This window comes from Arvicola amphibius, chromosome 6, assembly GCF_903992535.2.
Source record: "Arvicola amphibius chromosome 6, mArvAmp1.2, whole genome shotgun sequence".
NCBI classification, from domain to species: Eukaryota; Metazoa; Chordata; class Mammalia; order Rodentia; family Cricetidae; genus Arvicola; species Arvicola amphibius.
In genome coordinates, this window is record NC_052052.2 from 155,086,500 (window position 1) to 155,100,230 (window position 13,731).

At 43.5% G+C, this 13,731-nt stretch overlaps 1 protein-coding gene across 5 annotated transcripts in view; it reads left to right on the plus strand.

Annotated features, from left to right (window-relative positions):
• The window catches only part of Ntrk2 (neurotrophic receptor tyrosine kinase 2), a 322,706-nt gene that overhangs the window by 163,419 nt on the left and 145,556 nt on the right, over positions 1–13,731 (plus strand). For 2 of the 5 annotated variants that reach the window (XM_038333524.1, XM_038333527.1), the window contains exons 12-13: positions 11,645–11,687; positions 13,348–13,352. The exons of the other annotated variants lie outside the window; for them this stretch is intronic. In XM_038333524.1, coding sequence (XP_038189452.1) covers positions 11,645–11,687; positions 13,348–13,352 — 48 coding nt within the window. The remainder of the gene's footprint in view (positions 1–11,644; positions 11,688–13,347; positions 13,353–13,731) is intronic. 5 annotated transcript variants of the gene reach the window in all.

The window sequence follows — 13,731 nt, forward strand, 5'->3', positions numbered from 1 at the left end:
CTTGACTGTGGCCGGGCGGTGGTGGCGCACGCCTTTAATCCCAGCACTCGGGAGGCAGAGGCAGGCGGATCTCTGTGAGTTCGAGACCAGCCTGGTCTACAAGAGCTAGTTCCAGGACAGGCTCCAAAGCCACAGAGAAACCCTGTCTCGAAAAACAAAAAAAAAACAAAACAAAACAAACAAACAAAAAAAAAAACCAAAAAAAAAAAAAACCCATCTTGACTGTGGTTTTAGTCTCACACGGTTTCTGGCCTTGGCTAGACTCAACAAGAAAAATGTCTTGGAAAGGCTGGATACCTTACTGTGCACAGTTGTCTCGGGTAAAATCCCATCTTATACCACAGAAAGCTCCCTGGGTGGTGCCCTGCGTTAGCTGCAGCAAATGATAATCCAGAGGGACTGAGATGAATTTCTGTGTTATATGTACAACCTCATTTATATGATCACTAAGGTCAGTATGACAAATGAAAAGGAAAATTCTAAAGGCAGGAACAATGGAGGGAGGGTCTCAACATTTTCCTTCCTTAGGGTCTTGCTTGGTGACAAGGCAGTGTAGACCAGTCTCAGCAAGTCCTCCAGGTCTGACTCACTGTTTGGCTTCTCCATGGAAACCAAGTCTCAAGGGAATTTGTCATAAACCGCTTGCCAGGCACTGTGGGCTTGCCATTCTCTTAGAGGGCCACTAATGTCCCTTCTTAAGCGAGTGCATTGTGAAGCCCTTGCTCTAAATTACTAACCAGGGCTGCTTTGAAGAGAAGGGATTTGGAATGTGTGTGAAGCCAGCCTTAAGAGGGGGTCAGCAGGAAAATGCCTGTGTGCAGGCAGCCGTCACCTGCCTTCCCTTGGGGGGCTTTGTGACAGCTGAGAAAATGTTTTCAGAGCACTCCGGGCGCTCACTAGGGTTGCACGGGAGAAAGGAAAGCTTTCATGCCGCTCTCTCATGTCTGTCAAGTCTTATTATTAGACAGAGGCGGACTGACCCTCCTTCAGACACAAGCCTGGAGAAAGAGGATCCAGAGCAGCGGGTCCTACCTTTCCCTGGTGCTAGAAGGCTGTGGCCTTTGTCACCGAGCCCTCTGGAATTTGCAGTGGATTGGAAAATCCCAGCACTTTGTCTCACTTAATTGTGAGTGAGGAGAGGCGAACCCTGCTGAATTGTCTTTGAAATAGCCCATGAAAGAGAAAAATAACTGCCAACCATTTTTCTTCAAAATTAGTTGTTTGAAACATAGAATCGGGACACCCTGCTGGGCTTCCAACAAGACTAATTGTACGTATTCTTGCAGGAGGCTTTCTGGACTTTAAACCTATGGGCGCCTAGGTTTTTGTTTCAGCTTTTTTTGTTTGTTTGTTTTTAAACACAGCAATAAATGCTGACCATGTTCCCTTAATTAAAGTAGTATCTAATCTCTCGTAAGCGCCTGTCATGGAGCAAGTATTAATGAGCACCATTTTAAAGATTGCTTCTGCAGAACACAGGCTCTCCTTTTAAAATGAGAAAAATGACCTAAAAGAATCTGAGGATTCTTTTTTCAGGGTAAATCTAGGCCAGTTGACCGATGCTTTTCTGTAACTTGCACATGAGCTCACCCCAGATGCCGGACTCAGGAAAACGATACAAGGCCAGGTGCCAGTGTTCTCAGGGTGTGTCCCTAATTTTTACAGGAAAGGCTCACACTAGATATGCTGGTCACTTCTTGTGGTGTCTAGAGAGAGCCAAACACCTTGGCATCTGGTCTATCTGTGTTCCATTCCTCTGCCTGGAGTGCTGTTTCCTGGGTATTTCTCACCTTTAAAACTGAACCCCACCCCCAACCCTCAGGAGGCTTACCCAGGACCACGTGGATTCCAAGGTCCTCAGAACTCACGTCTCTTTTATGCAAAAGGGCATGGATCTGTACCTAACCTGAGCACAACCCTCCCTATTCTTTAAATCTTCTCTCTAGATTATTTATAATGTCTAATATAATATAAATTCTGTAGAAAAGTTTAGGAAATAATGACCAAAATAAATTCAGAACAGATATGTATTATGTGTTTATGTATGTATATGTATGTATTGTGTGTATGTATTTATGTATGTATCATATGTGTATGTATATATATATACACTGTGTGTGTCTATGTATGTATTTTGTATGTGTGTATATCTTCAGCTGGTGATTGGTTGAATCCTCAAGTGCAGGACCCACAGATTCCGATGGCAAACTTGCTGTGTTCCATGGAGTCTCTTCGTAGGTCCTCAGTGAAGCAGGTAGCTACTGTATTAGCAACACATCATGGTTTTAGGTTGTATTTGTAATTTATACATTGGCATTTTCCTTGTGCTTTTTATATTTGATACTGTTGGGTTTTAAAGCATGCTGTTGTGCTCATCAGTCCTGAGTACTGATTGCCTGTGACAACTTTGGAGATGGTGGTCAACCTCATAAGCAGGCTCCCTCTAGCAAAGGTTCTCAGTGTACCAGATATGCTCCTCAGCTGCCACCATTCCTATACAAGCTGAACATCTTGTCTCCAAAATGCTTAATGTTTTAGAACTTTTTTCCAATTTTAGAATATTTGGACATAATGAGACATCTTGTAGACAGAACCTAATTTGAAACACAGAATTTATTTATATGTCACATACATTGTATACACATGGCCTTACAGTAATTTTATTCATTATTTTTAGCATACCTACATTTTGGCTGTTCTTTGGTCTGAACATGGCATCTTATTATGTGCTGTTCTTCCCTTCTGAGAGGCCAGTGCTCAAAATGTTTCAGATTTTGGAGAGTTTCATATAGACAGAAGATTCTGCCTATGTTTCCTATCTATGTTTAGCCATGTGACTTGGTACCTTTTCTCAGTGAGGCATTCTTATCTTGCTTCCTCTGCATCTGGCTGGTGACTGACTTTCTGCCTTTTCTCTTCCCAGAGTTCTCTTAGTCAGGTTGCCCTGCCTATACTTCCTGCCTGGTTACTGGCCAATCAGCATTTTATTTAACCAATATGAGTGACTAATCTTTACATTATACAAAAGCATTATCACACAGCATTTCCCCTTTTTTCTTTTCAAAACAAGACCTCTGAATCTAATCTCCTTTTTTAAAAAGCTTTTTTCCTGACCATTATCCATAACTACTTGTAACCAACACTCTAAACAAAGACAAACATTCATAATTCATTTTTTGGAGAATGTTGACATAGCCTTCTAGGCTACTTCCTGCTGTTTGGGGGTGCTTGTAATCTTATGGGGACCCAAAGAAAATTTAGGATTATGATCAAGTCCTGACTGGAGTATTTTGTGAGGATTGATCATCTCAGCCAGCACCCTTGAATCTGTTCTGGATGTAGAACTCAGAAGAAACTGCAACAGAGGTGCTCTGAAATGTTAGATCATCTGGGCCGTGTGCTACTATTGGATATTTTTTTCAGGGGGGTCTTCCTTGATCAAACCTTATTTTTCTTAACCAAGAATGAATCCACAGCTCACATTTCCTGTGGGAAAAAAGCAAAACTTATTCTCCAAAGTAACATATCTTTTGATTTAAATTTTAAAGTCAAGGCATTTTTAAATTATATAGGTTGAATTAAATGAGCAGCATTTACAATCAAATATCTTTTAGCAGCTGTTGCTCCTTCCTCAGCAAGAAGTCAAACAACTCAAAGACAACACAACATACAGTATACAGATGCTCTGTGTATTTTTCATCTTTATGTGGCTTTTTTCCACTTTATTTCCTTTATTTTTATTTTTAATTTTTGGGTTTTTTGAGGCAGGGTTTCTCTGTGTATTTTTAGTTGTCCTATAACACACTCTGTAGACCAGGCTGGCCTCAAACTCACACAGATCTGCCTGTCTCCCAAATCCTGGGATTAAAGGCATGTGCCACCATACCCGACTACTACACTTCTTTTTTAAAATGATTTTCTTTACCCCTTTTCTTTTCTCTCCCTAGCCTATATATGTTTTTAAACATAGCATAAACCATTTAGAAGGTTTATTTGTCTGAATCTGTCATTACTATATATCTCTACATTTTTCTGAATATATGAGTCTTTAATCTACTAAGCAATATGGCTAGAATTAAAGCTGCAGTTCTGGGGGCTGATTCTGCTCCATTCCTTAGCTTTCTAAGAGTCTAGATTCATGGCAGAGGTACTGGTGGGAGCCAAATTTATTGCTACAACTTTATGAAGTTTCAAGGTTCATGCCATCACCAAGAAGCATGCCTTTTGCTGGCTGCTCATAAACACCATTTAAATATTTGTGGCAGAGCCTCTTAAAAGAGCTGCAAAGTTCTTGCCTCTAATGCTGAGTCAGGAAGCCTCTCTTAAAGGAGCTGTAACTCTGCTAGCTACCAACAACAGAGCCTACCAGAGAAAAGATGATTCCCAAGAAGCTGTGCTTGACTCTGTTCTTTTCTGTCTAGAATCCTTTTTAAAAAAAAAATCTTGTAGAAATCAGCTCGATTTGGGAAATAACTGTCAGTAGAGCATGGGACTTTTAATCCCAGGGTTGTGGGTTCAAGCCCCACATTGAGTGCCAACTAGTTCAATTTGGGAAATAACCAGGCTAGCTAAAGGATAAAACAATTATATTTTTGTGGGAAAACCCACAAAACAGGAACAAGAAGTCCAAGCTCAGCTGTGCCCTGTGGGAATCACACAGAGAGCACACCTGGGTCATGTGCCCATTTTTCTCTCTTGGTACCAGAAAGCCACACCTTAACTTTGATCCACCTCTTAAAGATAATTGGCTAACAAGGTTTTCCCATCACTTTCTCATGCTTTATATGGAAATTTTCGCCAAATGTTTGGGTGCCATTTGTAAATGGAGGTTTCTGTCCCACGTGGTCCTGTAGTCATTCAGTCCCAAAGAAAGACACAGAGGCTTATATTAACTATAAACTTTTTGGCCTATTAGCTCAGCTTTATTATTAACTAGCTCTTACAAATTAATTTAACCCATAATTCTTATCTATGTTTAACACGTGGCTTGGTACCTTTTCTCAGGGAGGCATTCTTATCTTGTTCCTTTGCACTACAAATTGGCACTCCAACATGTGCTAACTAAATCCACTTACAGCCTGAGAGAGCTTGAAGAATAATTCTAGGCAAAAAAGTACAGAGTTTAGCACAATTTCTGGTAGTCACAATCTTTTTTTTCTACATGGGCTCACAGCGAGCAGGGGCGCTGCAGCTACTTTAAGAGAGGTGCAGTAAAAACTGTGGTTTCTTTAAAACATGGCAGCTTCCTGGTTTACCAGCATAAACAGCTCTACCTCTTTCTCAGAAGCTCCGGCTATGGAGCATTTAAATGGGGTCTGTGAGGGGGATGTTACAAACTGCTTAATGGCTTGACATAGACCTGCTGCATACTTGGAACTGGGGTGGTATGCATTACTTGCAGAGGCATTGAACATGCCTCCACCAAGGTGGGCTGGGCAGAACAAGTAGGCAGGGCCCTTTGGCCCTAGTCATACCCACTTAGCATCAAAAAATGGTTTTGGTCAAAAAAGAATTACAGATACACAATAAGGATAGATTCAGACATAAAAGATGTCTAAATGTGTCACACTGTGCTTAAAAATATATGTAGGCTTGGAAAAGAGAAAATAAAGAGTATAGAGAATCATAAAAGGAAGTAAATGGTTGAAAAATAAAACAAAGTCTTTAAAGAGACAAAGTACAGACAGTCATAGATTAAAGGAATAAAGATAATAAAATGCATATTATGAATAGTATTGTGTTTTCTTTGAATTTTTGACTGTGAAGGAGCTAAGCACAGAGAGACATTTCTTTGTATGGGCTGCTAAGTTAAATCAACATAAAGGTATCCCCCTTTAAATGTAAACAAGCATTTATAGACAATATTTGGGAATATGGGTGTAGTTCTCACCAAATTGCTTCCTGCTTTTGTTGGGTGAAGTAATTTTTAGGGGTGTTCATGGCGACCTTTCAGGGTATCTTGGTCCATCAAACAATAGTCTGGAATTAACCGACAGGTTCTCATCTGAGTTGGAAACAAAAGCAGAACCTCTTTTCCAAAGCAACATATCCTTAGACTCAAATTCTAAAGTCAAGATACCTAGCTTGCCTGTGGACTATCTTCATTCTGACCAAGTTGAAGGGAAAAAAAAAAAAAAAAAACAAAAACAAAAAACAAAAACAAAAAACAAAAAAAAAAGGTGGCAAATGTGAGGACTTTTCCACTCGCTAGAATTAGATTGTATAGCTACAACTAACTGTAAGGGCATCTAGAAAACATGGGCTAAGGGGCAAGAACAAAAGAAAAAAATGTTAATTTCAAGGATTTAAGCCATAATTCCACTTTTTTGTCACAAAGAAACTTTAAAGAAATTATCTGATGTGTATGGATGTTTTTCCTGCATATATGTATATACACCATGTGCATATAATACCTGTGGAGATCAGAAGAGGGCGTCGGATCCCCCTGACACTATAGTTATAGATGTTTGGGAGCTGCCATGTGGGTGCTGGGAATTAAATCTAGGTCCTCTGGAAGAGCAGCCAGTGCTCCTAACTGCTGAGCCGTGTCTTCCACCCTAGGAACTGTTTGATGATGTTTTTCTTAGAGACGCTAGGAGTTAATGAAGTCAGAAGTTTAGAGGCGGAGATGGCCCAGGTGAAGGTTGATGGGGAGGAGGGTACTCTCTATGCTGGGATGTTCAGAGTCAGTTCACCCCAACACAAGCCCTCCTCCTAGTCTCGGATGGATTTTCATTTATAATGCTCACGTCCAGAAGTATGAGATAAGGTGGAACTGAAGTGGAAACTTGGCCCCGAACGACACTCCTCTGAGACTGGAGGAACTGGAATTAATTTGAAGCCAGCTGTTTAGTTAGCCAATTGCAAATCAGCCAGAAAGGAAACTGTCAGCAGTGTGATCCTTTGCCTCCCCTCCCCTCTGTGCCAGTGGCCAGCAGTCCAGTGTTTGGAAGCAGTCAGTTCATGCTCTGTGAGATGCCTTCACTCTGCTCAGCACCCTCCCTGTGGCAAAGCAGCTGGAAGCAGTCACCTTTGAGTGCTCTTTCTGGGTGGGCACAGTCTCAGGGACTGGATGCGGGGGGCATTTCCTCTGCATTATAGTACCTTCATCTGCTCCCCAAAAGTGGTGGACATGTTTGTTGTTCTAGGATGGGGAGACAGCAACATTTGATAACGCAGCAAGTTTTAATTTCTGCGGAGTTTTAAGGACTGGAAACTAGTGATTTTTCTCCTCACATACAAATGTACAAATGTGATTTTTCTGAGATATAAAAGGCAATCTGGAAACTGGGGTGTCTTGAGGTCAGAACTTTTGGAATGCTAATGCCGAGGGCTTGTGTGGCCGGGATCTACAGGGACGGTCCAGTTTCTTCCATTTCCCCATTTCTGGCTTCTTTCTCCGGCTTTCATTTGGGTCATGAATACTCCCTTTTCAACTTACTAAATCCTTGCTGTTTCCTTGGAGAGATGTTTGAAAAACTAATCTTTCTTGGTATTTATTTTATTTTACTTCAGTTCTGTCTCAGAGTTACTGAGCTATTGATATATTATTTTTTCTCTTCTTTGGACAGCTTTTTTTTTTCCCTCCCCAAAATCATTAGGGTTTAACCGGTTAATTTCCTAATAGCATTTGAACGGAGCAGATTCTCAGTGCTGACTGTGTCTATGTTCACTTTTGAGGGAGCCCTTCATTTTGCTGTGAACAAATCTCTCTTATTAAACAGAAAATAAAAGAAGGCTGGGCAGACCCCAGTCCCATGGTGAGTCACCACAAGAAAGGGAGAACATTATTTCTTTCTGTTTTAAGACTGCTGCTTCAATCCATCAAGAAGGAGCAGTTGAGTGTCCAGAGTTTCTGGGAGGTGGCAGCTACTTCATCTCTCTGAAGCTCTTGCATTTTCTTGGCCTCAGAGGCCCCAAAGCTTATATTGTCTTCATTGTGACTGTGCCCCTTCTAAAGAGATCCTAGACATCAGCAAGTCAGGGATACGCTGACCCAAATTTAGCCTCACTTGGGTACCCATAGAAATGACCAGGGAAGGAGTTCCATACAGACCCCACTTCCCTTTTCCAGCTCCCTAAGCGCCCAGAGCCTTGGCCATCCTGAGCCCCAGGCCTGCCAACCTGATGCTTCCCACATCAGTCAGCTTTTTGTCTCTGTAGCAAAGCCTCCAGGTGATGGGTTTAGACCAGGCTGACTGACTCGCAGCTGCAATGGATCCCTCCCTCCGTCTCCAATGGCCTGTGGAAGAACATAGCACAGCATGTCCCAACAAGAGTGCATGGCCGAGCAAAACTGGTCAGCCCTTCCTTGGTAGGGAGTAAAAGCTTGGGGTCCCACAGTCTTCTGAAGGACACACGCACTCACAGATGACCCAAAGCTCCAGCATTAGGCTCCACCTCTTAGCGGTCCCACAGCCTCCCGGTAGCTGTATTCCTGGGACCCTGGGGACACATAGGCTGTTGGGACATTAAAATCTAAATTAAAGAAGTCTCCTCTCATTTTCTCCCAAACACCTAAGTAGGACTTTTTACTTTAATTTGTCTTATCTGGGATTTGTGTCTTAGGAGCTTCCCTTTATAACTGTGAACTTATTTCTGTCCCAAGTTCCATCAGGACTCTATGGCCATCACTGTCTTTGACTGTGAGCTTCGCGACTCCCTCCTCAGATTCCCCTTGACTCATTAATCACAAACAGTCAGTCACTGCTCCCTAACTCTGCCCATCTCTTTGCTGTCCTACTTCCCCACACCCAGTTCAGGCTATGGTTTTCTTGAGCCTTCGTTTCTCTTTAAACCTCTTGGCCAGTTTCTTGTTCTTTGTCTTTCCCACAATTCTGACTCCATCCCGTAGTCAAAGCCATCTGTCCAAGATGAACTGATCTGGTCTCCTCCTGTTCCAAGACTGCTAACACTTTTGTCTTGTTTCAAGTCTAATGTCCGAATATGTTGGCAGTGTAGTGCTCCATGGAGCACCGATAGCAGGGTCATGGTCACCTGGCTGGTGGGAGCTGTGTCTGCTTCTGCCATGGAATGTCCCCAGTGAGTCAGGAACCTGGAGCCAAGATTTAGAGTTCAAAATCTGAAGTGTAGCACCTTCTGAATGCAAATGGCTTCGTACGCCTGTCAGTTCAGAAACTGCTTAGCTGAACACTGAAAACTGGAGGCACCCCCCACTTTCTGTATCCCCACTCTGCACTATAGAATCCAGAGCCCTCCCTATAGAGCCCCCGAAAGCTCGTTTTTCCTGTGAGTTGGAGTGGCTTCTCCTCTGAAACCTCCCAGCCCCAGCATGCATGGAAGTACACCTAGGGTGGCTCTCTTTCTGAAAGCCCCTTCAGGCGAACAGGGAAACTAGTATTCTTTGAAGTCTCCACTCTGCCAGTTGGGTAAATAACTATGAATAGTATTTGACTCCAAAGACAACTCAATTAGTTATAATGTCCCAGAATTTGCTGAATTTTGGCAAATCTCGATATGGGAAAGGCAGTTTTAAAAGACTGAAGAAAACCAGGTTCTCAGCACAGGTTCCTTGTCTGTCATTATGGTGTGGGATGACTGAGTATATCAGTCTCTCTGTTCTGAGGCGCTGCCAGCAACTTCAAGGTGATTTGTAATTCAGGAAAGATATGGTTGAAGGGCAAGAGGGTACTGTTGGGCTGCACAAGAGGCATGCCTGTGCTTTCTTAGCTACCCTGTTCCTTGATGCTTCCTTGCAATGCAGCATCATGCCAGAAGCAGCGTGGTAGTGATTTCAAGGGTACCTACAGGGGAGACAGTTTGCTGAGTTTCAGCTCAGTAGGGTGGAGCTGCAGGAATGGCAGAGAGGAAGTAGGAAGTGGTTCACTCCTCAGCTACATGAATGGCAGAGAGGAAGTAGGAAGTGGCTCACTCCTCAGCTACATGAATGGCAGAGAGGAAGTAGGAAGTGGTTCACTCTTACTTGCACATTGGACCAGACTCCTCACTTATGTGTTGTTGGTAAAAGTAAGATGCAATAGTAGCAATTCTATTTATTAACAGGATTTACCCTACTACAGTAATGCTCAAAAAGGGGGTGGGCACCTCAGACCTGTCAAATGCTTAGTGCCATGGTGTTTACTGTAATTTAATGGATAGAAATAATCCCAAAATGTGTATAGTCAGTGAGAGCTGAGTGCTGACCTTTATTGGGCTCTCTGTAAAAAAGAAAAATGACTGAAAAATTGCTGAAGTGGGAAAGAAAATAGTCTCGAAATATGCAAGCCATGGTTTTATTTTTTTTCTGGAGATATAAGTCAAACAAGTACTGAAGAACAGAGGAGGTGGTTTAGTGGTAGAGCACTGGTCTAGCATGGATGAAGCCCTGGGTTTGATTCTCACCACCGTCAAAGAAACAGATGCACAAAATCCCCTAAAAATGAGCAGTAGGGAAATGACCTTTTGAGTAGGGTTGCTCGTGGCAGCACTCACTCTTAGGAGTGAGACTCAGTGTGTCCTTGTAAAAGATCTTTATCTGGCTTAGTGTTGTGACCCAGCCTTTCCTTCTGGTTTGTAAACCCTGGGAGGAAGTATTTAGATGAACTTTAACCATTTGAGAAAGCCAGCTTTGGGCTGAGGCCTAAACTCAGCACATATGGAATTGCCTAGGGCTTATTTTCCCACACCTCAGTGATAACTAACTAGTAAAATAAATAAATGCCAGCTTAGGCTGCAAGCCTGGCACGCAGGATTCTGGGAAGGGAAGGCCTAAGCTTAAACCTGAAACCATCAGGGCAGCGATTTCTTGAAGCATCGTTGGAGGACAGGGAGAGTTTTACCTGTGCTGTTTCATGTGACTACTTCTCGAACCAAGTTTTAGCCTTAACTGACCGTGAAGGTCACTGTAGAGCCCCAGAGCAAGGAAGCACATGACTTAGGGTGCCTCTGCTCCTTCACTGGCCCAAAGCCATAGATTTTTCTGGGGTATAGAAAATTCTTTCCAACCCAGAGGTTTCCTAAGGCAACTGTTGAGTCCAAGGAATAGATGCTTTACCTGTGCCGTTAGTCGCTGGGGACCCTCCAAACAGCAGGGGTCTTGCATATGTGTGCCCAGTAGAGTCTGGTGCCATACAGTTCATGCTGCCCATCACACAGTGACTTAGCAGCAGACAGGCATGGAGCGTTCCAATATCCCCAACTGCCCAGGAATTGTGCTGCCCTTTGTCACCTTGCTTGGCTTCAGATACGGTCCGTTTTCCCTCATTATTTTCCCACATTGCTGCAGAGCTGTGGCACATTTGCCAAATGAATTGTGTGTCCTTACCCTGCACAGCTGTCCTGCTAGATGATTCAAGGTGAGGAAATAATTTCTCCACTGGGGGTAAGGAAAAGGGTGAGAAAGAAGAGCAACCGCTCAGAGTTGTTGACCCCAGGCTTGGGCCATTTCCTTGGCCTCTTTCTGGTTTGAACTTCCATGTTCTCAGGCTGAAATGCAAATGTTTACACAGGAATCTGGAACTCGGCTTCCTAGGTCTGAGAGGAAGTCTTGGTCTCCAGTGGTTTCTACTTTTTAAATTCTTTTTTGAGGGGGCCATGTTATTAAGATATATAACTAAGGCAGTCGACTTTCTCCTGTTTCCACTTCTCTTTTGAAGTTTATGTTATGTTTTGTTGTGGTTTTTAGATGTCCCATGGTTTGAAATTGGGGAAGTCGAGACAAGGTGTGGGTAAGGGGTAAGTAGTCAGGCTTCCTCTGGCTTTTCTGAGCTCCTGTAGCTTGTCTCCCCAGAACCTCCTCAGATTCTCTCTCTATTCCCTGGTCTCAGGTTTTCTCTCTATTCCCTGGTCTCAGGTTCTCTCTCTATTCCCTGGTCTCAGGTTCTCTTTCTATTTCCTTGTCTCAGGTCCTCTCACTATTTCCTGGTCTCAGATTATCTCTCTGTTCCCTGGTCTCAGGTTCAGGTTCTCTCTCTATTCCCTGGTCTCAGGTCCCCTCTTTATTCCCTGGTCTCAGGTTCTCTCTCTATTCCCTGGTCTCAGGTTCTCTATTCACTGGTCTTTAACTTATTTTCTGTCTTTCCTGTTTTAGATCTGTTGAAGCAGAAGACCTAGCTAGTTTTATTTATTTTTCTAGAAAAGGCTTTACTTTTGCAAACTCTGTAGTAAGTAGGTTTGCATGCTTGAAGCTGCCTTGTCTTTAATCCAATGGGCATGCCAACTGCTGTCTCTGCTCTAGGCAGTGATGGCTTCTGAAGGTTAGAGACACAGACTAGAATGACATCAGGGCCCCAGTGCAGTATACAGCTGGTTGGCTGAACAGTCAAGCTTGGGCAAGTTTGGCTCCTAACTTCGCTCTGCTGGCTACAATGCAATAGAATTCCAAACTGGCAAATGAGCACTTCATCTGTGGTGATTTTTTTCCCTCACAAACAGACTTCCACATCCAGACACTGTGATTTGTGCTTGATTGCATTCTCTCTCTTTGCATTCAGACCGAATGCAGACAATAGAAATGCAGAACATGCAGCTCGTGCAGTGAATGCAGATGGTGTGGGCTCACCATTAGGACCCAAATCAGGTGTGATCTCCCAGGACCTCCTCTCTGCTTGGTGTTTTCTGTGTGGACAAAGACAAGGAATAGAAGTTATTACATGGAAGGCGAGAAAAGGCAATATGAGTTTTTTCTTTTCTCTTTTTGTAGCATCCCTGTGGTTTCCCGAGCTCTGATCATCACGGGCAGACTCTTCGTTGCTGGTTCCTTTTTGTAGCAAAGTTAGACACAGACATGTATGAGGAAGCCACCCATTTCTCAGCTGTCTGTCCTGTGTTTGCTTAGCCCAGCCATAGAAGGAAGCCTGTTTCCTTATTTTTGTCTGTCTGTCTGTCTGTCTGTCTGTCTGTCTGTCTGTCTATTTATTTGTTTGAGACAGGTTTCTCTGTGTAACAGCCCTGGCTGTCCTGGAACTCGCTCTGTAGACCAGGCTGGCCTTGAACTCACAGAGATCCGCTTGCCTCTTTCTCCTAAATGCCGGGATTAGAGTTGTGTGCTACCGCTGCCTGACAGGAGCCTGTTTCCTTTATCTTTTTAACCCTGACATGGAACCTTGTCCAGTCAAACTTTCCCTAACAGTGTCTATCCGGTGATCTGCAAATGACCAGGGGACCAAGCTCAGGCTGAGACAGACTTTCCAGAAAAAAATATTGGGAGGGGGAAAACACCAACTTGTGCTCCTTCGCTAGCCTCAAAGATTCTAATGGAGGAAAAGTAGGCAGGGGACCGAGCTCCAGTAACCCGGGGCTCTAGGAAGCTCCCAACAGGCACATTTCAGAAATAGTCCATCATTCTCCTGAGACATCAGAGGGTTTTCAACTCCAGGTAGCCCATAGAGTTGGTTGTTTCAGGGATATGTGTGCCGAGGAAGGCGAGCCATTCTCCTACAGTCCTGGAGAATGGTGTCTTCCTGCCCTGCAAGGATGGTAAAGCTAACCATTGTGACACCTCAGCACTTTCTAGACACCTTTAACCACAGACAGGTGCTTGCCCTAGAGAAGTTCAAAAGTGCTTCTGACTCTCTTAAGTGGCAGCATAGACTGTTCTTCAGAATGTCTCAACTGTAGCCCACAAGAGGCCTTTTTTTGCATTTGTGAAGTGTGGGGAAGCCAACAGCTAGGAGGTAGGGCCACTGTAAAGAGAGTCTATGACTCGGAGCTTCTAAGAGGAACATATCATGCCACTGTGTGTGGCGTCAGGAGGTGGAGGGAACAAGGAAA